Genomic DNA, 21,014 nt, shown 5'->3' with positions numbered 1-21,014 from the left:
CTAGCCTGGATATGAATATGAAGGTCATTAGTAAGGTTAATACTTTCTATGTTTTTTCTTTGCAGAATCTATACTATGGACATAGCTATAGACACACATGCAATCGGTATTGCCAGTAGAATCTGTCTCAAACTACTGAATTATATAACGACTAGCTATTATTACAATAGCGGCCAAACTAGTCGACCAAAATCGTCGGAGACAGCGTCGAATAGTGCTTGAAAAAGCTGCTAAAGAGGCGGATGGCATGTCCCACATCTTGCGAACCACCAGTCTCCCGGATGCTGTGCATGCTCAGCTGCGGGTTGCCCAGATCCAGCGTCCTCGCGCCCAGAGCAGCCGACAACATCGGCCCGATGGTGCTGCCGCAGGGGGAGTCGTTGCGGACCACAAGCAGTTGCAGAGGCACAAAGTCTCCTCCGTCCTCGGCGGCTTTACGTGCGACTTCTTGCAGCAGAACGATGCCGGGAGAGTTGGTTGCGTAGCGGACATTCGCGTTGACTTTGATCACCGGGCCCTTGTTGATCTCGGGCTTGTGGTCTGCCTCATACTTGAAGGCGTAGTTCGGGTTGACGGCATGGGCCATATCGGCGGAGAGGAGGAATGATGACGACAGAGTCTGCTCGTAGGCGGTCGCGAAATCGGCCTCGCTGCTCACTTGTTGATAGGACTGCTCTGAGCCAGCGTCTTCAAAGTGAGACGCAGGCAGAACGGACAGGCGGCGGATGACCGACGGCAAAATATTCGAGTCCGCTCCCTGCGCGCTCGTGCTCCCAATCTCTTCATGATCAAAGAGTGCAATCAATCGGATCGACGTCTCGTGGTCCAGAGCAGTGTCCTCAGCCACAGAGTTAATGAGGCCCTTGACAGCGCAGAAGGACATGTTCAGGTTGTCCAGACGGGGAGAAAAGATAAACTCTTCCAGCAGTCCTCCGAGGCATGATTTCTGCGTGTCAAAGAGGATCAGCTCAAAGTCCAGAATGTCCGCAGGCTCAGCACCCAGGTCCGACGCAATCAGCTCGATCAGATACGGATGGTGACGCTCCGTCATGGCCTTCAATGGCGCCACATTGCCTTCCTTCTCAGTAGCATCCTTGGAGTCAGACCCCTTCGATCCACCGGTCCGGTTCAATTCCGCCGCGACGAGACCCGCGATCGGGAAGAGTTGGGTCTCTTTGTTGAATGAAAATGTCTCCTGGCGATCCAGGTGGATTGCCAACGTCGGGATGCGCAGAACTATTCCACTTCATTAGCCTGGCTCTGTTAGGCTGGGGCTGATCTGCATACTGGGGCGGTCAATTTTGACGAGTTTCTGCACAATCGAGCCATCCTTCGTGCGAACCATCACCCGCCCCGCGACTCCCAAATCGCGGTCAAACCCTACGTGAAATTAGCTTCGAGGTTTTGCTGCAAGCCAGGTGGTCAATACTCACAGGTGTGCCAAATGCCTCCTCCATAGGTCTCGACGCCGATTTGCACAAAGCCCTCACTCTGCTTCTTGCTGACGGGCTTGAGCCTCAGAACGGGGGAATCCGTATGAGCACCAATCATGGAGATGGGGTTTCCAGGCTGTATCAAATTAGCCTTGACGTCCTTCCTGGATCAGGCTCGTATTGCGCTTACTTTCCATTTCTTGCCAATGGCAAAAGCGATGATCGTCGAGCCATTGCGGGTGAGGTAGTACTTGCCGCCGGGTTGGCATGTAGAAGCCCAAGACTCTTTTTCCTGCGTGCGATTGATAAGGTTGCCGTCCTCAAGCAAAAGACTGCAGTCGCAACCACTTGCGTACCTTGATCTCCTTGAATCCCGCTTGCGACAACAGTTCCTTAGCGGACTTTACGGCGTGGAAGGCTGCAAGAGATCAGACGATTGAACATCGTGGAGAAGCGGGGTGAAGCGGGGTGACATTACGAGTAGGAGAAGCATTGACGAAGGAGAGAAAATCCAGCGCCGCCTGCTTATGATCGATCTTGGCCATGGTGGAGTACCGTGTATACCAGATAGTCGTCGTCCTGACTGCGTGACGTTGAGAAACTGGACGATGGAGAGATAAGAGAGTCGAGATGGAAAAGGTGCCGTATCGTCGCATGTTCAATTCTCCACACGATTCGATGCGGCTCGCGACTGAGGCGGTCAGGTTGCATAAGCACGCGAGTCACCCAGGCAGTGACGCAGCGGGCGCGGATTCCGGTTCGGAACTCTGAAACCTTGGCCAAGCAAAGATAACAATGATGTTGTTCAAGTCCAAGTGTCATCGACAAGTCTAGATCTCCACCTACTCCTATCTGTGGACTGGGGTCCGATGCCTGCGCCACTCGTTTCTTGTAGCGAAAGCTTTTTGCGCAGATCCCCATATCGACATGGCAAATGTCAGAGCACAGACCTGAGCTTGTATGGACGACAGTCAAACAGAGCGTATAGCAGTTACTCCACTCTTGGACTTTTATCTGGCTTCTGCGGTTATTGTAAACAACTGATTTGAACCTCAGGCAGGCTTCGATTTCATATAGTGGAGAGCCATTGGACACACACACATATATAGACTGCATTCCGCAGCAATAATGGCATGCAAGGAAGGCAGAGTTGATCCATTTATGGCGTACTCCGTACAGGGGTCGGATAACAGCCAGTACTCTCCCTATTATTATATGGCAATTGATGAGTTTATGGTCGTAACTGTTACTATCTGTTTTTCTTTCTTTTCTTTCTTTCTTTTTTCTTTCTTTTTAATAAATTTTAGTTGCTCAATTCCTGCTGGACTTTGCTGGTGTTGAGTTCCAGGCTGCTAAATTTCTTATCCCGACCTTGCTAAAGATCCAGGCTATCTTAACAGCATTAGAATAACGAGATGAACACAATATAATTCAACTTCCATATTGCATCTCAGACTTTTGAATCCTTGACACGCATATAGGCATATCTCTATTTAATAATGGTATTAATAATTGCCTAGCTAGACAGTGATGTGGGCATAAAGATATTATTATTATTGTTGCCAGTGCTGCAGAGGGAGATGCAATAAGAGCATGATAGTGTAGACAACTTGCGCGGTAAGCAAATCATCTAGCGGGCGTTTCGCGTCGATCAAACAGGCCCCTCCAAACACCAATGCGCACGCTGGGCTGCAAAGGGTGCGGACGTGCAGTGTTGTCGCCCAAGTCGCGTGCAGGTCAAAGCCAAGCTGGCGACGCGACGTACCCCAAGTAAACAACAGCTTCAGTACCCCTCGACTCTCATCACCATCCAATGCTGTAATGCTATTGACTGCCTGGAAAGGTTTTAGATATTGTAATACTACACATAATAATGCCTATGTAGCTGTAGACAACCTTGCCAGGGGACTGCAAAGACTGAGGAGAGTGCTTGATGACAAGCGTGACGACAGTTGATCGACCCCTTCGGGCACGGGCTTCCTCAGTCCGGCTTAGCGTACCCGACGCGTGACTACTTTGCCGTTTGAGGCATGTCCAGTGAGGGATCCGAGATCCAAGGGCGCCCCGATCACTGACCATCCGCAACCATCGTTACTGACAACCTCTCCCTCACAAGACATCTGCTGGCTCAATCTGAGCTCAAATGAAGTCTGAGGGCTCTCCTGTTGCGCACAATCAGCCTTGGTCTGGCAAGACTCTCGTTCTGTCGCTGTCGCTTTTGCTCTCCCAGCGCAGAGCAACAAACAACATTGTGATCTAAGAAGACCGTCCTTCCGCGCCGTACCAATCCTTCACACTCTCGGCACACCCATTCAGCGCTGCAGCTGATTGTTCTTTCTTCTCTTGTGGGCAATCTTTGTCGCCTTTCACCCTCCATTGCCCTAGTGAGCGCTAGCCTTCAGCTTGGCCGGATATTGAGGAAACCCTGCATACGCGCAGCTTGGGGGATTGGAAAACACTGTTGCCAGAGCGATGGGTGAGCAGGAACAGGAATCGGAGCTGTCCGTTAGGGACAGAGCATCAACGACTGCACCAACTATGAGGGCTTCTGGGAATGCATTGAACATGGCCTCCCCTCCAGGATCCAGGACCCCGCCGAGCCATCCGATGAAAAAGACGCTCTTCTTCCCCGAATCTTTGAGTCACCGATCACAGTCTCGACTGCCCTCCGAGCCTGTCGATCCCGAAGCACTTGCCAGAGCTCTGAGAGAGTTCGATGAGGCCGGGCGTCGGCGTGAACGCACGCCTGGAGCCAGTCCTAGTCGGAAGAGGCAAAGAGTTTATGGTGACAGGTGAGTCGCCCCTGTCGCCCAAGTACTGTCGCAGGACTGGAAAATACTGGTCCTTGGAAATCTGAATGAATGTCGCTGACAGCGCGTGTTGACAGGTTCATCCCGAACCGTGAAGGTCAAGATTTGCAAGCCACCTACAGTCTACTCCACGAAGATGGTTGTCCGTCGACGCCGTCAAAGTCCAAAAGACGACCACCGCATGGCGAGCTACACTTTCAGAAGAGTTTGTTTCCCCCATTGTCCAATGTTGATCTTGGAGCTGACCGCAGTTACAGCCGAGGAGGCCAATCGAACGTATTCTCGAGTCCTGAGAAGTGAGCTCTTTGGCAACACGGTGCCACAAGCTGACCCCGAATCCGATCCCTTATTAAACTTCAACACCACCATTTATGATCCCACTCGATCCCATACGCCCCCCTCCCATGTCGCTGCGGCGCTTCCTCCCGCGAGCATCACCCCCTCGACGCCACATAAGAACCTCTTCACCTATGTCTCTCCCCGTCCCGGGTCTGGCCAGCCCACCCCATCCAAAACTCCTCGAAGCCAGCATGGGCCCAATTTGAACGTCCGATCAGAGCTGTACAGTCTGTCGCCGATCCGCTACGACAGCCAGCGCATTCTGGAAACACCGCGGAAGCAGCCCCGTTACGTAAACAAAGTTCCCTACAAGGTTCTGGATGCTCCAGATCTACAGGATGACTTTTATCTCAATCTGGTTGATTGGGGTAGCAGTAACGTCTTGGGTGTGGGTTTGGGTAATTCTGTCTACATGTGGAATTCCCAATCTGGCAGAGTTACGAAGCTGTGTGAGTTGAAGGACGACACGGTCACCAGCGTCAGCTGGATACAAAGAGTAGGAAAAAAAGATCCCCCAGCGACTTTTCTATCTACCTCGAGCTAACTGTGTCTAGGGAACCCATATCTCCATTGGCACTGGAAAAGGCCTGGTTCAGATCTGGGATGCCGAGCACTGTCGCCGTCTTCGAACGATGATCGGTCACACGAATCGAGTCGGCGCCCTGGCGTGGAATGATCATATTCTCACATCAGGATCTCGTGACCGTCTAATTTTCCATCGCGACGTCCGTTCTCCTGAACAATATTTGCGTCGGCTATCAGGACACAAGCAGGAAGTTTGCGGCTTGAAATGGAACACTGAAGATGGTCAGCTTGCGTCGGGAGGAAATGACAACAAACTCATTGTGTGGGATAAACTGAACGAGACCCCACTCCACCGCTTCTCCGAACACACCGCGGCAGTAAAGGCAATTGCCTGGTCGCCACATCAACATAATCTTCTTGCGTCAGGAGGGGGAACGGCCGATCGAACGATCAAGTTCTGGAACACCGCAACCGGGACGATGATCAAAGAAGTCGATACTGGCAGCCAAGTGTGCAATTTAGGTTGGTCGAAAAACTCGGACGAGATCATCAGCACGCACGGTTACAGTCAAAATCAAATCGTGATCTGGAAATATCCCCGCATGGAACAGATCGTCTCCCTGACTGGCCATACGTTCCGTGTGCTCTACTTGGCAATGAGCCCGGATGGCCAAACGATCGTCACGGGAGCCGGCGACGAGACGTTGAGATTTTGGAAAATCTTCAACAAGAAGTCGGGGAGAGATCGAGGGCGGGAGGGCAGCAAGCTAGCTGAATGGGGCACGATACGGTGATCGATCCATCAGCTAATAACTCATGTTATTCGCCTTCTTTGCCTTGTGTTTGATGACCGTCACGACATTTCGTACCAGCCTTTGAACTTCCTGGTTGTTTCAGCAGCTGCTTGCATGATATGGTGCATTCAATTCGGCGTTGTCGGCTCGGTCTTCGATGGCGTTTCTGCAGGCTCGGCGTATGCGAGAGTTCTCGCGCGGTATTTCTTTTTCATCTATTTTGGCATCTTGCCGGGTGGCCTCCGCTATTCTATTTCAGAGATGGACACTGAGGTTTTTTACTCCCTACATGTATCGGTATTCGATTGTCGGTGGTATCTTCTTGTGCCTTTTTTTTTCTATCATATTTTGCCTTTTTGCTCGTAACAGCATCCGGTATACATTACATACCTATGGCGATGGCGATGCGGCGCTCATGGCGTTCGGACAGACCAGCATCATGATCTATCTATCTATTCTATTCTATTCTATATGGTGCTGTGGTTGTGGTTGGGGAACTGGGACTGGGACCGGCAAATTATTAATTGAAGGGCTTTGCTAGCTTGCTTTGCTTGGGACTTTTTTTTTTTCTTTCCTGGTGATATTATTGCTTATTTATTTATTGCTTTTCGCTCCCGACTTTGACGATGACACGATCATGAATTTCATTCACCTTGCTTTCATTTCACTTCACTTCACTTCACACGAGACTAAGACTTAGGTTGGGAGGGGCAAAAATTTAATTAATTAATTCAATGCTGCAAGGAACTTGCTACTTGCTATGTTTTTTTTCCTTGCTTGCTTGCAGAATATAATGCCTCCCCAGCCAAGCATAGAATAATGCAAATGAGTAATTAAAAAAAATGATTCATTTTCCCCAATCCATGTAATCCATTAATTAAAAATAGAGCGCAGCGCAAAGGTGAATGAATCCTATCCTATCCTATCATATTCTAGGATAAATGATAAATGGAAATCTCAATAGCCGGTATGTATATCACGTAGTTTTTAGACTTAGTCTATATTGAAATTAATTAAGAGACTTCCTTCACTTCACAAGACTAGCCTTCCAGGCTCAACAGTCAATACGGTCTTGATCCGGTCCAAAAACGCCTTTGCCCGCCTTTCCTCGCCGACAGGAACGGTGAGGCTGAATACGTTCACTGTTGAGTCAGAAGAAGGAGCAGGCTTAGATGCCACCGGAGAAGTAGCAGCCCGCTTGGGCGCCTTTCCTGCGAGGAAATCGATAATGTCTTCCTTGACAGGTTTCTTCACGGAAGCAGAGGACTCGACTTCCGAGAGGGGCACGGCGTTGATTTCGGGAATGTAATCTCCTCGCGACGTCTGAACGGGGCTTGCGCCGAGGATCTCATCGAAGAGCTCGTCGGCTGTGGGTTTGGAGAGCGGAGATCGGGGCAGGTCGTCATTTGCGATGTCCGCGGCGCGCGCGATGAAGGTTGATAGCGGTATCGTTACGCCCAGGGTCTCCTTGATTTTCTTCTGAACGGAGAGCACTGAAGCCAGAGAGATTGAGACCGCCACTGACGTCTCTGCGGGAGGCGCAGGAGCTGCTGCCTCCTCGGCTGCCAGTGCGGGTTCTGCAGGCTTCGCTGGAGCAGCTGCTAGTTTGATGTTGCTAAGGTCCAGATGCGATAGCTTCGCGATGCGCGCAGCCTGCGTCGACGGATAGTCTGCCGCAATAGCCCCTAGATATGCGAGGACATCTCCCTTGAGAAGACGACCCTTGGGCCCCGTTGCGGGAATCTTGGAGATCTCAGAGTCGGGAATGCCCTTTTCATGGAGAAGCTGCTGGACGGACGGGTAGAGGGGGTAGACGGGGTTCTGCGTCTGAGGCGCAGAGGTGGATTGGAAGCCTAATTCGGTTGCGATCTTCGTTAGCCATCTGCCATGTGTAGCTCGTTGATGGATGATTACATAGACAGCTTGATAGACGTACGTCTGGCGGGGCCTATTTTGACCTGCTTTCGCGCGATCCCAACTGGGAGCCGTCGCAATGGCAAGCTGGATGCCATCTTGAAAAGCAATTATATGTAGTTCCTCAAGGTCTCTCTTGCGAGGATGCTGAACAGTTGCTCAACCCGATCGAGACCGGAAAGAACAGCGGCCCGATCTGCGACGGTTCCCACTGCGTTCACAGTGGAGGCGTATATTCGACTCGACTAGTCCGGCACAGGATGGACTGTAGTCCTCAATTGATGATAGCCATGAAGACGAAATTCTGGCGATACTCACTTGTTGAGAAGAGAAGAGCTGCGAGTATTATTCGGAGGAGAGAGGTTAATAGGTTATTCTTATCGGCTTCTTCCGGTGAGCGTTAGCGGTTGGGGGAGCTTCGCCGGCCAAGGAATATTTTTGAGCCGCGACGCTCCCCAGAGCAACAACTGAACAGTCGCGATTGCTGCGTGTCGCAGGCAGAACAGCTGAGTGAGTGATGAATCGGGCTACTTTACAAGCAGCGAGACAGTGAGTATCTCATTTCTTTCCTTCCTTCACTTATTTCCTATCTCCCACCCTCATCCAACTTCCGTTACATGCTGAACGTCCACCCTCAACTTTTCCAATACCATTGCTGTTACCTGCTAATAGCCTCTTTATAAAGAGTCTGCTAACATTACTTAACTTCTAGGTACGTGTCATAATGTTTTCTAGGTCTTTTATTTTTCAGTCGTTCCTGCAGAGTTGCCCTAGAGGGTCATTTCAGTTGTTATATTTCTATTCTCGACCCTCATCCCCGCGATCCTTTTCCTCTCAAGCTGCTCGATATGCCAATTCTATCGCAAATCGCGTCGCATCACAACCAAAGTCCTCAGCGCGTCTCAAAATCCCTGATGCGAATGAGGAAACTTTGAAGTTTGCCGGCAGACGACCCGAAGGCCTGGGGAAATTGGAGAGAAAAGTTGCCAAGCTTGGAAGCGTCGTGCTTTACGAAGCTCCATCGCACCGAGGTTACATCTTCGGAGCCTATAGCATTGGGGCTTTTGCCTTCAGCTATGCTGTTTACAATTCTCACATCACCTTTCGAGATCCAAGGGCGCGGCTGCCGATGTGGCTGCAGACTCTCGTCGGGGGCATATGCGTTATCATGAGCATCCTGGGCACCATTTTCGTAGCGAGAGCCTCACGGCTGATCAAAGCTGTGACGGCCGTGCATCTCAATGGGGCAATGTACCTCCGTTTCTCCATCCGACGAATGCTTCCCTTCCGCAAGCCCTGGCAGATCGACGTCTTACCGCGCCAAGTGGCTTTCTCTCGCCAACTGGTCGTCGACCCTGCCCGTGTGACTCCCGAGGGTCAAGTAACGGCGTCTGGTCAGAAGTCTGTATCTGAGATCAGCTTCTTCAGGGCTCCCTTCAAAAAGCTGAATTACTTGTTCTTCCGATTTTTCCAGTCCGTACGGCAGATCTTCACGCAGGAAGATTTCATCCTTGTTGAAGTGCAGGGACAGAAGGGTGCATTTAGAATGGATGCAAACGGCTTCGTCTCCAATGACCTGCTACTTGTGGGCAATCCCGTTGCCGTGAAGTACAAGTAACGCAGGATTTCCTACACAGAATGTCTGCCATTGCATAACTAGGCCCGTTTTGTTTTTGTTTTTTGTACTTGTATTTTTTTCTTGCTGAAATACTCTGTCAATTTTCTCTTAACCCAATACACCGTATACTAAATCGATATAAAAAACAGTACGACTGCACTGATGGAGACCGATTTTCGATGGTTCTCTCAGTTGGACACGCCATTTGGCCGCATTGGAGAGCAATTCTATTATCCATCTGAAGCATCTCCAAGGCGATATGGCGAGGGGTCAACGCGACTGACTGCGAGAAATACCTCAATGCTGGCCCCACCCAGCGACCCTATTCCCACGACCGAGGAGCCGAGTTACGAAGAATGGAAATGGGAGACGGAGTGGAAAGCAGAGTAGTGAGCCTGCCCAAGACACATGATTTCTCGTTACTGTGCCTTTACTAACCAGAGCTCAGCCCTGAAGAGACCCTCTTGAAGTTGAAGACGAACAATCCGATGTGGACGTAGGTGGCCCTGGCTATATCCTCCCATATTACTGTTTCTGATTGATTCCGCAGTATCTCGGGGGATAAAGAGCTGATCGATGTCGTTGTCGGTGAAAATGCCGCTCCTTGGTCCATTCACAAGAAACTTCTCTGCACCCACTCGAGCTTCTTCGAAGTTGCCATCAACAGTCTTTTCCGGGAGGGCAGGGAGAAGAAAGTCGTGTTGAAGGACGAAGCGAACGAGGTCTTCTCGCTCTTTGTGCAGTGGATCTACTCGGGATCCTTCACCACAACGTCGCTTCCCCTGTTGTTGCGCGCCTACGTCCTCGGGGACAAGTTGGGATCGCACCGCTTCCAGGTCTTTGCATTCGACAAGATCTACGCCATGAATGCATCACGCTGCTATTTCACTCCCGAGCAAGCGGTGTGGGTTGCTGAGAACACCTTGCCGGACTCCATGCTGAGAAACTTTACGATGGACGCCATCGCCATAGGCTTGGTCAACAACACTCTGATCCCGTCAAAGGAGGACTGGCAGCTGATGGCCCCTATCTATCTCCAAATCCTGTTCAGCGTGCAGTCGTTGGCCAAATTTCAGGAGAAAACATGGCGTCAGAAGTCCAGACTTCACTACATTTCTGAGAATTGAATTATCGAAGGTTCCTGCAATCCATGTCTTTAAAGGCGCGCTCACGACTTTGTGTCACATGTTTTTTGCTGCGAAAGTTTGTGAAGATACCAATATTGAAATTAGATTCCTGATTGACAAAGACACCCGAAAATCCGTACAAACGTCCATTTCAATAGCAGTTTCAATAGCAGATGACCTGGAGAAACTTCTGAATAGCTTTAGCTGCGTGTGCCTGGCGTGTAGATACGATTTCCATAGTAGTTAATCTGACTTCATTTGGCGAACCACAAGTGAGCGCAAAAGGCCAATCACGTGATACAAGCGGAGTCGGCCCGCGGCCCGCCAAGATCTCATTCGCAACCTGAGCGCGTCTGTCGACTTCCTCCGAGACGCGCGATCCCAGCGTGTACCCCTCAACATTGCTTTCCTCATTGACATCGTGATCGACGTTTGGAGCTTTGCAGCTGTGGCGTCGCAAAGATGGGGAAGCTGGTTCGGCTCGAGCTATTCAGTAATACTCCCCTCACTCAAGCTGTTTATCAGAGTCGCTGACCGCTTCAACAGACTTCAAGTCCTATAAGGGCCACCATGTCCTGCTCTTCGGAGATGCGTACTTCACGTCCATCATCGGGCCCAATGGGTCTGGGAAATCGAATTCGTGAGTCGGGGATTGTCATCTTGTCTGTTTCCTGCCTTTCTGACGCGACGTAGTATGGACGCGATCTCGTTCGTCTTAGGCATCAAATCTTCGCATCTTCGGTCTTCGAATCTGCGCGATCTCATCTATCGTGGGCGCGTGCTGCGTACCTCAAAAATCAACGGGGATGGTTCCGCTACAAAGGAAGGGGAGCATGACGATGCACAGGAAGGTTCCGACGTTGAAGACTCTCAGGCGGCGGGAGACAGCAACGACCCGAAGACCGCTTGGGTGATGGCCGTGTACGAAGACGATGCTGGAGAAGAGCAACGATGGAAAAGAACCATCACAAGCCAGGGTGTCAGCGAGTATCGCATCAACGATCGCATTGTGACAGCCCAGCAATACAACGAAGCATTGGAGGCAGAAAACATCCTCATCAAAGCGCGCAACTTCCTCGTATTCCAGGGTGATGTTGAAGCAATCGCGTCGCAATCACCGAAAGACCTGACTCGTCTTATTGAACAAATCTCAGGAAGTCTGGAGTACAAGGCCGAATATGAACGGTTGAAAGCGGAACAAGAAGAAGCTGCAGAACAACAGACCTACCAGCTCAATCGTCGGAGAGGCATCAATTCGGAGATCAAGCAATACCAGGAGCAAAAGCGAGAGGCGGAGAACTATGCCAGGAAGGCCGAGGAGCGTGACCAGGCGATCATCACCCACATTCTCTGGAAGCTTTTCCATTTTCAGCGCCTGATTGATGAATCTAGCGCCGAAATTCAGCGACACCAAGATGAACTCAAGGAATATCGTCGTGGTGTCGAGAAATACGAGAAGAATCTAGAAGAGGCCAAGAAAGAGCATGCCAGAGTGGGCAGAGATGTCGCCAATGCGGAGCGAAGCATCACGAAGAAGGAAAAAGACATCGAGGATCTGACGAACTCACTAGTTCCCGTTGACGAAAAGATCGAGATTACCTCCAGCAAGGTCCAAAAGTACGCTTCAAGAATCTCCGAGATTAGCAAAGAGCGTGAAGCGCAAGCTGCCAATGCAAAACGTCTTGAGAAAGACCTCAAGATTGTGGAGAAGGCCCAGGCTCAGTGGGAATCGGAATGGGAGAAAACGATGAGCAGGGCCGGCGTCCAGCTGAGCGAAGCAGATCTTCAGGAATACAACAAGCTCAAAGAAGAGGTCAACAAGCGGTCTTCAGCAGAGCAGTTGAAGCTCGACAACCTGCGACGTCAAAGGAAGACAGACGCGGAAACTGTTAACAATCTCAATAGCAGATTCGAAAATATCCAATGGCAGCTTCGGAGCTTGGAGTCGGATACCAAGACCTTAGAAGAGCGCAGGTCGGCGATCGATGAGACAATTCAGACAACCTCTCAGGATATTGACCGTAAGAAAAAGGAGTTGAACGCTGTCACCTCGGAACGCCTTCGTGTCTCTCAAATGAGAACAGAATTGGAGGAGAAACTCCAAGTGGTTCTGAAGAAGTTGCTCGAAGCGGACGATGGAAAGCAACAGAATGAGAAGGAAATCCGAATGAAGGAGATGATTTCAACGCTGAAGCGCATCTTCCCGGGAGTCAAGGGCCGCGTAAGCGACCTCTGCAAGCCAAAGCAGAAGAAATACGCCGAGGCCGTGAGCACTGTGCTGGGTCGTCATTTCGATGCCATTGTTGTCGACAACGAGAAGACTGCGAAGGAATGCATTCAGCACCTTCGCGATCAACGAGCCGGTCAGGCAACTTTCATTCCTCTGGAGACTATCCAGGTGAAAGCGTTCAACTCGAACCTCAAGGGTATGCATCGGGGGATGCGGCCAGCGATTGAGACCGTCGATTATGACAACTCCGTTGCCAGAGCCATCAGCTACGCCTGCGGAAATGCAATTGTCTGTGACGACCTCGAAACTGCGAAATATCTCTGCTATGAGAAGGGCGTGGATGCGAAGGCCGTCACCCTTGATGGCACTGTCATCCACAAGGGCGGTCTTATGACTGGTGGTCGCGGGCCTGGTCAGCAAAACTCGAAACGCTGGGAAGAGTCTGAACTGGAGAATCTCCATAAATTAAAGGACAAGCTGCTCGCTGATCTGGCTGCCTTACCAAAGGCTCACCGTCGGGGTACGGAAGAAGAGACCTTACAAGGAGATCTCGTTGGACTTGAGCAGCGCCTCGCGTACGCTATGGAGGAGCTGAAGGCGCTTGATAGAAACCTCGAGAGTAAGCGCAGTGAAGTTGACTTCGCTAAGCGCCAGCTGGCAGAAATAACACCTAAACTTCGCGAAAAGCAGCGTGCGCTCGAGCAGCTTGATCGAGCTATCCGCGAGTCCCAAAATTCAGTTGGCAATGTGGAAGATGAAGTCTATGGCGATTTCTGCAGACGGCTGGGGTATGAGAACATTCGGGATTATGAAGCCCAGCAAGGATCTTTGCAAGAAGAGGCCGCTCGGAAGAAGCTTGAGTTCACGACTCAGAAGAGCAGAATCGAAAACCAGCTCAGCTTCGAAAAGCAGCGTCTACAAGCTACGGATGACCGAATCAACGCTTTGAAGGCGCAACACCAGCGAGACCAAGAACTTATCAAGGACTTGAAAGCGGAGCAGGACAGCATTCGGAACCGTTTGGATGAGTTTAACGCGGAACTTGAAGTTTTCAGAGAGCGCCTTGAGGAGCAAAAGGATCTTTATGCCGAATCGCAGGAGAAGCTGGCAGCGCAACGACGGGAGCTGCAGAAGCGTGCTAAGAATGTGGAAGACACCTTGAGGATAGTTAATGCTTTAGAAGGCGAGATCCAGCGCACCTCCTCCAATCGATATGCCCTTCTTCGTCGTTGCAAGCTCGAAAACATTGATATACCGTTGAAGGAGGGCTCGGCTCCTTTGGATCAATTGCCCATTGATGATCTAGTTCAGAACACGGATGCGGATGCAATGGATGTTGACGAGGACGCCAATGCTACTGGAATGCAGGCACCGGCAGTTCAGGACTACGGTATTGAAGTCGATTTCGACTCGTTGGGTGAAACTCTGAAGGAGGTATACACCTTTCCCTCCTCCCTTCTTTTCTTTTCTTTTTTTTTTTCCTTTTCCCCTTCTTTGTTGAGTTCATTACATGAGACTAAACAATCTTAGGCGGCGGACGACAAAGTCGAAGAAGAGCTGCAAGAGCGTATCAGATCGCTGAACAGCGAACTCGACAAAATGGCGCCCAACACCCGAGCGATGGAGCGGCTTGAGAGCGTCGAAAATAAACTTCGCAGCACAGAAAAAGACTTTGAAGAGGCCCGGAAACGCGCCAGAAAGGCGAAAGAGGACTTTGAGGCTGTGATGCGGAAGCGTTCAGAACTATTCAACAAGGCGTTTACACATATTTCGGAACAGATCGGTCCAATTTACCGGGAGTTGACGAGAAGCCCGAACTACCCTCTCGGTGGGCAGGCGTAAGTCTGAGCAGTCATTTACGGCAAACTTTTCACTGACCATTGCGATACAGATACCTCGATATTGAGGACTCTGACGAGCCTTATCTCGACGGCATCAAGTACCACGCGATGCCTCCACTGAAACGGTTCCGTGATATGGAGCATCTCTCCGGTGGAGAGAAGACCATGGCCGCACTTGCCCTTCTCTTTGCCATCCACTCGTACCAACCATCACCATTCTTCGTGCTCGACGAGGTGGACGCTGCGCTGGACAATACCAATGTGGCCCGGATTGCCAATTATATCCGCGACCATGCGGCGCCCGGCATGCAGTTTATTGTCATCAGTTTGAAGTCAGGGCTCTTCCAGCTCAGCGAGACCTTGGTTGGAATTTATCGCGACCAGGCGGAAAATAGCAGCAAGGCGTTGACCCTGGATGTGAGTTTCCCCCAGCACTCTGTGTCAACAGTTCATCGACTAACCTTAACGACAGCTTCGCAAATACCGCTAATTGCGCCTTTAAATTCTGGCTGTCTGGCTGTCTGGCTGTCTGTATTAGGTGTTCATTTTCTTTTTTTTTTCTTTTTCGCGGCTCTTTGTAAGGGAGTTATAGTGGCTGTTTGTTATGAATGGACGACTGAGAAGGAAGCGGAGATTTGATTCCTCTATTTGCTGATATTGATACAAGTTCAACGAGTTGATCGTCTTACGCCAGTGTACAAGTGGGCTATCACTGATCCCTGTGCCGGGAAGCTATTTTATTCCTGACTCTGTAATCCAGCCTTTTCAGCCAAGAACTTAAACCCCCTCAGCACGTAGTCCTTGAAGATGTCATCTTCCTCCTTCAGCAACATGTCAAACATATGTTGCACCCCAGGCACAAGCAGGAGCTCCGTTTCAACTCCCAACGACTTTAACTCCGCATGAGCACGCTCGCTAATCCGGCTCTCGGTGAAAGTATTACCAGTACCGTGAACAAACATCGTCGGAGGGAACTCAGCCCGGAAGCCCTTCGCAGCATCGACGCGATCGAAATCCCCGTCTTTGACGACCTGTGCCAACCACGTCCCCCTTTTCAGTTGTGCCGTCAGCCAGGCATCGCGGGTTGGCGGGGGAGTCTCTTTGCCCAGGTAGTGATCTGCAGAGGATACCTGCGGTCCGTCGTAGATGCGGTTGATGTACTCGTCGTCATCGTCGTCCGGCCATGTCTGCGGCGCGTTCACGTACAGCGGATTCGGCGAGTGCCAGCTCGGATCGGAGTAGTATTTCCCGCCATAGAAGTCTAGTACGGCTGTGATGGGGACTGGGAGTGAGGGAGATGGATGCCTGTGTCGTGACGTTGGAGAAATATCAAAACACACAACGAAAAGAAAAAGAAAAAGAAAAAAAAAGCACACAGGTATTGCACCGAAGAGATCGATAGGAAAGTAACTAACTACTCACCATCCTCAACGCCAACCCCCCACCTGCCGAATGCCCCATTGTAATGACCGTCCTCGCATCGACCTTGAAGTCGTCGTCCCCGACGCCATCCTCCTTCTCCAACAGAGCCGGCAACTCCGTCACAGCCCAGATGAGGCAGTCCCTCAAATCAGTCATGGGGCCGTCAAAGACACCGATCTGCGGACAGAGGTGGTAGTTGGGCACAACGACGAGGAAGCCCAGTTTTGTCAGTGCGGAGAGCTGTGGGAGGGGAATAATCGATTTCGAGCCGAGGACGAAGCCGCCTCTATGAAAGACGAGGACTGTAGGGCGTTAGTATACCTTAGTAAAAAATGGAATTGGATTGATTTTTTTTTTTAGATTGTTCATATTTATTTATTTATCTGCTTACTTACCGATAGGATGCCCCCGTCTGGTTTTTGTCTCCGGCGACCCTCTCCTCCAGTGTACATCTGCTAGGAGATTCTCTCCTTCATTGCCCTTTTTGTAGGTGAATTCTTTTGTCTCCATCTCTTCTTCTTCTCTTTCATTATCACTGCCGCAACTAAAACGATTTAGAAACTTTTTTTTTTTCCCTGAAGCTTGAAGAAGAATCAGTGATGTTCTTAGGAATAATAAATAACTGATCCTTCGATAGGCATTATTCATTGTTATGAGTTTAATATCCACCAGACACCAGATATGGTTAATAATTTTTTGTTTTTCTTTTTTTTTTAAGTTCAGCTTAGGTCAGCTCTCGCTCAGTTTGATCTACAGTACCTAGTCAATCAGGTCTCCCATCTATCATCATGAAATGGGTCAAGGTAAAGTCATTCTTCTATTCTTGGGTGTCTTTTTTTCTCTCTTCTGGCTCAATGGAATGAGTGAGTCATGTTATGGTCCTATGACACTGCAATAAAGTAGTAGTAGCATATATATATATATATCAACGGGCAATGACGATAGAGTTGAAGGGTTACCGGGTTCGACGGTATACTTCAGTATAGCCTAATACAGGTTACCTATTCTATTTTAGTTTCAGGAGGCAGGTAGGTAGATAGCCATACTATCAGTACATAAAGAGTCGAGTACCTTTTTTTTTGTTCAGTTATAAAAATAGCAGTGCCTTCTTTATTTCTGTTGTTCTTGAGGTTGAGTCTTGACATTGATTCAGGTATAGTATAGTACTAATGCGAAAGTTTCTGCTGTCACGAAAATTTATGTGATAAAATTATTGACTTCCATGTTTTAACAATTAATAAATAGCTACTATTTAATAAAATTTTTAAAAAATAAAAATAATAAGTAGATCTTCTATTACAATAGTTTAAATAAAGAGGTTGTAAATTTATATCGTACAGTACTAACTTCATAACTAAAAAAAAAGGTTAAAATTCTAGGTGTTCTAGTTATAAATATTATTTAAAGTTTTAGGTATTGACTAAAAATATATTCTATTTTTATAGATCTGTAAAGATAATAATAATAGTTAAAGAGTAATGGTATATGAACTAGACGCAATCCCTAAAAATTTATATATTTTTGTAGACGAAGACGAAGACGATAGAACAATTGAATTTTGACTAGAACACCTAGTCTGACATGAAGGAATAACAGTGATTAGGAGAAGATCAAGAAGATGAGAAACAGGCTGATTCTAATCCCCAAAAAGCCATGGCGGCCGATCAGTTCTCATCTCCTTCCTTTGTCTCGTGTATTTATTCTTTGCTTGGTTCACACGGGTGAGACCACCATAACCGAGGACTCCTAGGGGCTGACATGTTTTACGTACTTTCAGGCCAGGATATAACAGTACTTTTTTTCACTTCTGCTGATGTTGGGGTTAATGTTGATTCTATTCTAGATATCTCCCTACCTATCTATCAACGTGACAAAAGGACACACTCCAGCAATAAATAATGTCAAATAAATTAAACTATACCGGCATATTAATGATAATAATCAATTGTCAGAAATCTTCCACTCAACAAAAAAAGAGGTGCCCTGACAACTACCTTTTAGCAGTTGGACCTTTTCCGGTTGACATCAATCAACGGGCCCTGATGGATGGATGGATGGGTGGGTGGATCGATAATGAGAATAACATTGACTGTTGTGTAACAAGAGGGAACTACAATGATCATCACGGTGTTGATTTTTATAGCTATCACTATCAAATTATTGTAGGGCTTTCAGAAAGCAATTTATTCTCTCTCTCTCCGAAGGAGCTTAATCAAATCAATTAAATCAAATCAAAAAGAAAAAAAAAAGCAATAGTTCACCTTCGATCCATTTTCCTGCCACCGAGGAAATTCTAGAAAATGGTTTCCCGGTGCAAGCAGGCAGACTGGCAGACAGACAGAAGACACGAGACACGAGGGCAAAAGGAGCGAGCAAAGTAAGCGAGTCAGTGAGCGACTGAGTAAGCGATCTGATTAACCTACCTAGGTAGGAAACCCCGAATCGAATCGAATCCAAAGTGATGACGACAGGTACTACTATAGTACTAATAGTACTAATTAATCCAAAGGGCTATGATGCTACGTATTATTAATTGCTTGATTATTATTGATCGGGTGGGAGAGAAGAAGGTAATTTAGGTATTGATGACGGGCAGATGCTTAGTTAGTGGGCTGATGGGCTGATGGGATGAGTATGGACAATCGCAACTTACAACTCACCCAGGAAATTCATCCGATATGAATGAAATGAATATTAATATTAAATGAAATTAAATGAATGAATGAATTAATGAAAATTGTGAACAGACCTCAAACTATCAAACTATCCCAGTTGAGGGGATGACTCACGAGAGAGTAGCAGTAGCAGTCCCAACTTCCGAGGTGTTCCTTCTCCTTCTCCTTGTCTTTGACGAAGTTGACCAAGTTGATTAACTAAGTACTTACTTTGCCTGCTTTGCTTTGCTTCGCCTGCCTGCCAGCTTGCCACAGTCTAGGTTAATTGTTAAACTCGCTCTTTGATCCCTTTTAAGGTGATAGTGGCGTTGAAATCGGAATGCGATCATTGGCTAGCCCGGATATCGAAATATAAACTTTGCACTGACGCCATGGCTGTACGGAGTATAGTACATGCATACGTAGGGCTGTGGAGTGCAGTAGATTGCAGGGATATTAATAAGACAGTACGGAGGAATGTGGCTGGAGTTAAGCTATTTCGCCTACACTTAGTACTATGCCTGGTGTACGGACTCTACGGAGTCCATAGTTACAGGCTTACAAGACTCCAGTACGGAGTACTCCGCAGTTAAGTGTATATTAGATAGATCTCGACTAGTATAGTAGTTGACTACTGTCTACGCCACTATTAGTATTTCAAGGAAAGAAATGCACGCGGAAAAAGAAAAGTGAAAGACAAAAAAAAATAAAAACACTGCAAACAGCCCCGACATAGTCAACTATAAGTCTCTAACTATAGCTTCTGCAGAACCGCCAGACCGGTTCAGAACTGAATATAGTCCTGTCAAAGCGCCCAAAGCCATGCTGGCGGACACGTGTCCGTCAAGAAATCAAACTGTGTGATTCCAATCTATTGAATATTGACGCGCCGGTATTGTGATTGGGGTGTCTTCATTGTTATAGGATGAAGATCAACACGAGAACGAGAACACCAACATCTATAACCAGACTGAAGAGATCCTGAGATGAGGACACCTGATATAGTTCATGTCAGAGGGGACATTCTTTACCACGGTCCTACAGATTGAACAGTGTAAGCCAGCATACGCAGAGCGTATAGATAGCTGCTTTGGGATATTGTTGAAGAGAGATCTTCAGATCCCTGTTTCTGCACGTCTATCTGCGGTCGAAGCCGAAGCGGGAAAATATTCCAACCAATTGCGTTGTCAGGACGCTGAACACTACTCCGTACTAATCTCAGCCATCCGGGAAATAGTCTGTCTGCAAACAATTCGTTACATGAATGGCTCGCAGAAGATCGGTGAGATGTAGCCAACCATCTTTTGTCTAGGTAATACGCTTGAAACCACGGAAGCATCGGACCCTGTTCTTCAGAGTCTTGAACTACTGCATATCTCCGCGGACGCGATCTCGTTCAGCTGCAGAAGCGATTTGATCGGTTTTTTCTGGTCGGTTCGCTTCTGCAGATCTACTTCCTGCACAGAGTTCGCCTCAGCAAGTTGGGATGATGAAATCAGAGATCCTTCACCGCCAAAAGCAATATCACGCACCCGCGTGGCAGACCAGAACGTTTCGAACACAGCTTCAGCTGCTTCGTCAAGGAGAAGAGTTTGTTTCAATGACGTCCGCATAAGTTACCATCTTGCGAGATGAGATGTGTGTATCGATTCTAGCGAGGATTCTAGTGTTAGCTTACTGTCACCCCTTTCCCATGGACTTGATAATGGACTCGTGGCATCCAATAGAGACCTCTCTAACTGGGATGACAATGATAATGCATCCGTGGTCCATCCCTTTTTTTGCCCCACTCGCCTTCCGCGGGGCGGACGGAAGTGGATGGGATCCCTTGAACTTTGAACTTAGCCGCAAATCGTGAAGATATGACTTTTCGACATGACCAGGGTCCAGGGGCATTTGTGGCTGGCGTAGTCCTTGTTGTCATTCCGAATATTCTGAAGCTCGGTTAACCAGCCTTCTATCATTTCGATCCACAGATCGAGGACGGAGAACTCCGTACGTGGCGGTGTCCAGGGCTCAGGTCCCCAAATATGAGAGTCGATGCTGTCGTATCGTGCTCGGACCGATGCGTGGAGAGGACAGGGATCTAGGCCCTGTTGACTGCGAACCCGAGCGCCTGGACTGGAGGCGGCGAGGCGCGTCTCTAGGCCCGATCCCGCTGTAGTTAATAATAGTTAGTCACCACGTCCAATCATTGCGATTCTCCTTCTAAGGCAAAATTCATAATACGAAATAAATAAATAAATAAATAAATAAATAAATAAATAAATAAATAAATAAATAAATAAATAAATAAATAAATAAATA

At 48.5% G+C, this 21,014-nt stretch overlaps 7 protein-coding genes across 7 annotated transcripts; 4 read left to right on the top strand and 3 right to left on the bottom strand.

Annotated features, from left to right (window-relative positions):
* Positions 1-178: 178 nt before the first annotated feature.
* On the bottom strand, positions 179-1,978 carry VTN77DRAFT_1060 (uncharacterized protein; the record flags this gene model as incomplete). The annotated part of the gene is made up of 6 exons (XM_069416751.1): positions 179-1,236; positions 1,288-1,380; positions 1,434-1,569; positions 1,624-1,725; positions 1,790-1,851; positions 1,912-1,978. The coding sequence occupies 6 exons, from the start codon at positions 1,976-1,978 to the stop codon at positions 179-181; spliced, it is 1,518 nt and encodes a 505-aa protein (XP_069273089.1).
* A 1,993-nt stretch (positions 1,979-3,971) lies between these two features.
* Positions 3,972-5,901, top strand: VTN77DRAFT_1059 (uncharacterized protein; the record flags this gene model as incomplete). Its single annotated transcript, XM_069416749.1, has 4 exons — positions 3,972-4,225; positions 4,321-4,448; positions 4,501-5,078; positions 5,137-5,901. The coding sequence occupies 4 exons, from the start codon at positions 3,972-3,974 to the stop codon at positions 5,899-5,901; spliced, it is 1,725 nt and encodes a 574-aa protein (XP_069273088.1).
* Positions 5,902-6,933: 1,032 nt separating this feature from the next.
* Positions 6,934-7,913, bottom strand: VTN77DRAFT_1058 (uncharacterized protein; the record flags this gene model as incomplete). Its single annotated transcript, XM_069416748.1, has 2 exons — positions 6,934-7,754; positions 7,838-7,913. The coding sequence occupies 2 exons, from the start codon at positions 7,911-7,913 to the stop codon at positions 6,934-6,936; spliced, it is 897 nt and encodes a 298-aa protein (XP_069273087.1).
* Positions 7,914-8,539: 626 nt separating this feature from the next.
* VTN77DRAFT_1057 (uncharacterized protein) lies at positions 8,540-9,433 on the top strand (the record flags this gene model as incomplete). The annotated part of the gene is made up of 1 exon (XM_069416747.1): positions 8,540-9,433. The coding sequence occupies one exon, from the start codon at positions 8,540-8,542 to the stop codon at positions 9,431-9,433; it is 894 nt and encodes a 297-aa protein (XP_069273086.1).
* Positions 9,434-9,595: 162 nt separating this feature from the next.
* VTN77DRAFT_1056 (uncharacterized protein) lies at positions 9,596-10,560 on the top strand (the record flags this gene model as incomplete). The annotated part of the gene is made up of 3 exons (XM_069416746.1): positions 9,596-9,822; positions 9,882-9,929; positions 9,984-10,560. 3 exons carry the CDS (start codon positions 9,596-9,598, stop codon positions 10,558-10,560), a joined length of 852 nt encoding a protein of 283 aa, XP_069273085.1.
* A 462-nt stretch (positions 10,561-11,022) lies between these two features.
* VTN77DRAFT_1055 (uncharacterized protein) lies at positions 11,023-15,121 on the top strand (the record flags this gene model as incomplete). The annotated part of the gene is made up of 6 exons (XM_069416745.1): positions 11,023-11,053; positions 11,107-11,200; positions 11,254-14,224; positions 14,321-14,628; positions 14,682-15,048; positions 15,104-15,121. 6 exons carry the CDS (start codon positions 11,023-11,025, stop codon positions 15,119-15,121), a joined length of 3,789 nt encoding a protein of 1,262 aa, XP_069273084.1.
* Positions 15,122-15,368: 247 nt separating this feature from the next.
* On the bottom strand, positions 15,369-16,563 carry VTN77DRAFT_1054 (uncharacterized protein; the record flags this gene model as incomplete). Its single annotated transcript, XM_069416744.1, has 3 exons — positions 15,369-15,936; positions 16,070-16,355; positions 16,449-16,563. 3 exons carry the CDS (start codon positions 16,561-16,563, stop codon positions 15,369-15,371), a joined length of 969 nt encoding a protein of 322 aa, XP_069273083.1.
* Positions 16,564-21,014: the final 4,451 nt, after the last annotated feature.

Source organism: Rasamsonia byssochlamydoides, assembly GCF_041956645.1.
Source record: "Rasamsonia byssochlamydoides strain NRRL 3658 unplaced genomic scaffold VTN77scaffold_116, whole genome shotgun sequence".
In the NCBI taxonomy this organism is placed as follows: domain Eukaryota; kingdom Fungi; phylum Ascomycota; class Eurotiomycetes; order Eurotiales; family Trichocomaceae; genus Rasamsonia; species Rasamsonia byssochlamydoides.
This window is presented reverse-complemented; position numbering and strand designations above follow the sequence as displayed.